The sequence below is a fragment of the Sinocyclocheilus rhinocerous genome, unplaced genomic scaffold, assembly GCF_001515625.1.
Source record: "Sinocyclocheilus rhinocerous isolate Xijiao unplaced genomic scaffold, SAMN03320098_v1.1 scaffold2160, whole genome shotgun sequence".
Lineage (NCBI taxonomy): Eukaryota > Metazoa > Chordata > Actinopteri > Cypriniformes > Cyprinidae > Sinocyclocheilus > Sinocyclocheilus rhinocerous.
In genome coordinates, this window is record NW_015646171.1 from 533,843 (window position 1) to 536,065 (window position 2,223).

A 2,223-nucleotide genomic window follows, 5' to 3' on the forward strand; every position below is an offset into this window, starting at 1 on the left:
AATGCCCCATGTATAATATGGCTGATCTGGATGCCACAGAAAGCTGGTTCTGATGAATTTGGTGCCTGAGAGAAAAACAGGCAGATGTCTTTGAGTTTTGATGATTTCCAGATGAAACACACACACACACACACTCTCACACGCACACAGACACACCCACACACACACACATTCCAGCCCGTCAGAGAGGGAGGAGAAATAGGTAGTATGTTAAAGGAAGAGGGACAGCAGGAGACAGATGGGGCCAGACTCTCTCTCTCTCTCTCTCTGTGTCGGTCTGTGAGCTTCTGTTTATTTACCATTGAGTGCGTCGGTCACTCGGCCTGACTGAAGAGGAGAAACAGCATGACAGCCCTCCGGATTCTGTCTGTGTCTGCGCTGATGTGTCAGATGTCCATCACTGCATCTCTGCACTGGAGGAGAGGTACGACAGGAGACACTTACACCACATCAGTGCACTAGTTACATCAGATCACTTACTTAGAGAGCACGAGCGCTTCAAATCTACACACTTCTGCTTAAATGCTTGAAATTTGTATCTTGAGTTTTGTGGATACATATGGAAACATCTGAAGTCAAGATCAAGTCATTTTGTTATCAGAATTCATATTTCATTAGAACTGAATATGTGGTTTCCAGAGTACGGAAGCCAATTTCACAGAATTTCGACTTTTTAATCTCACAACTCTGACTTTTTTCTCGCAATTTTGAGTGTACATCTCCAAATGTTGACTTTCTTTTTCATAAACTCAGAATTGATATAAACATTTAAAAAAGTCAAAATTGTGAGATATAAACTCGCAATTGCAAGGAAAAAGTGTGAGAATTGTGAGATTAAAGAGTCGCATTTACCTTTTTATGTTTTTATTCCATGACCGAAATAAAAATAGTGAGATTTAAACTTGCAGTTCTGAGAAAATTGCAAGAAACAAAGTCTGCATTGTGAGAAATAAACTCAGAATTGTGAGATAAAAAGTCACAAATTTATTTTTTTTTATTCTGTAATTTTTTTTATACAGGCTTCCAAACCAGAGTTATTATGGTTAACTAAAACTAAAAGCACTAAAAAAAAAAAAACTTTGGCTTAAAAGAAATTTAATTTTAAAAGGATTTTATTTTAGATAGTTGCCAAGGAAAACATTTCTAATTTTCATTTGCTTTATGATAAAGTACTAAAACTATGGAAGCCCGTTTCCGCCACTGAATAAAAAAAAGGTTATTGCGAATTTTCATCTCACATTTTTTACTTTTTTTCTCAGAATTGCGTGATATAAACTCACAATTGCGAATTATAAAGTCAGAATTGCGAGATAAAAACAATTAGTCGCAAAGTCGCAATTCTGACTTTTTTTCTTGCAATTCTGACTTTTTTTCTCACAATTCTGGCTTTTTTTTAACTCGCAATTGTGAGTCCAATTTTGGGGGGGGGGGATCTGATATGTGCTCAGAATTGCAAGTTTATAACTCACAATTTGGACTTTATAACTTGCAATTGTGAGTTTATATCTCGCCGTTCTGACTTTATTTCTCAGAATTGCGAGTTTATATCTCACAATTATGACTTTCTAACTCAATTGCAAGTTAATATCACGCAATTCTGAGAAAAAAAGTCGCAATTACCTTTTTTATTTTTTATTCAGTGGCGGAAACGTGCTTCCATATAAAACAACTAAACATAAATAAACTAAAAATATACAGATGTTTAAAAAAAAAAAGACAAAAACGCAACAAAATAACAAAAAAAACTTTAACTAAAATGAAAACAGAAAATCCATCTCAAAGTAATCTCAAAGACAGTAGAATAACAGCTCGAGGCCCTGTCCACACGAACGCGGTTATTTTTAAAACCGCAGCTTTTTCTACGCGGTTAGGCCGTTCGTACACACGCAAACGCAGCACCGGATCACTGAAACTGAACATTTTTGAAAACGCCTGCCAGGGTGAAGATTTTCAAAAACTCCGGTTGCAGTGTTATCATGTAGACGGCGAAACCGGAGTTATCTCCGCCTACTGGAGACTTTTTCAGGCTTCTGATTGGCCAACATGGCTTTACGGTTGAGATTATATCGCCACCTGTTGGTTTGGCATGCTCTTGACAGTGCTTCATAGCATGCATTTGCGTTTTCATGTGAACGAAGATTTCTTTTTAAACGGAAGAAGGAAAAACTCCCGACATGGCCCGAGTCTCTGACCTCAGCAGACGTGATGGATGAGTTTGTGTCT

General features: G+C 37.3%; 1 protein-coding gene across 1 annotated transcript in view; it reads left to right on the forward strand.

Annotated features, from left to right (window-relative positions):
• Positions 1 to 248: 248 nt before the first annotated feature.
• The window catches only part of LOC107707096 (protein FAM180A-like), a 9,414-nt gene continuing 7,439 nt past the window's right edge, over positions 249 to 2,223 (forward strand). The window contains exon 1 of the mRNA XM_016510980.1: positions 249 to 424. Coding sequence (XP_016366466.1) covers positions 346 to 424 — 79 coding nt within the window. The 5' untranslated portion in view covers positions 249 to 345. The remainder of the gene's footprint in view (positions 425 to 2,223) is intronic.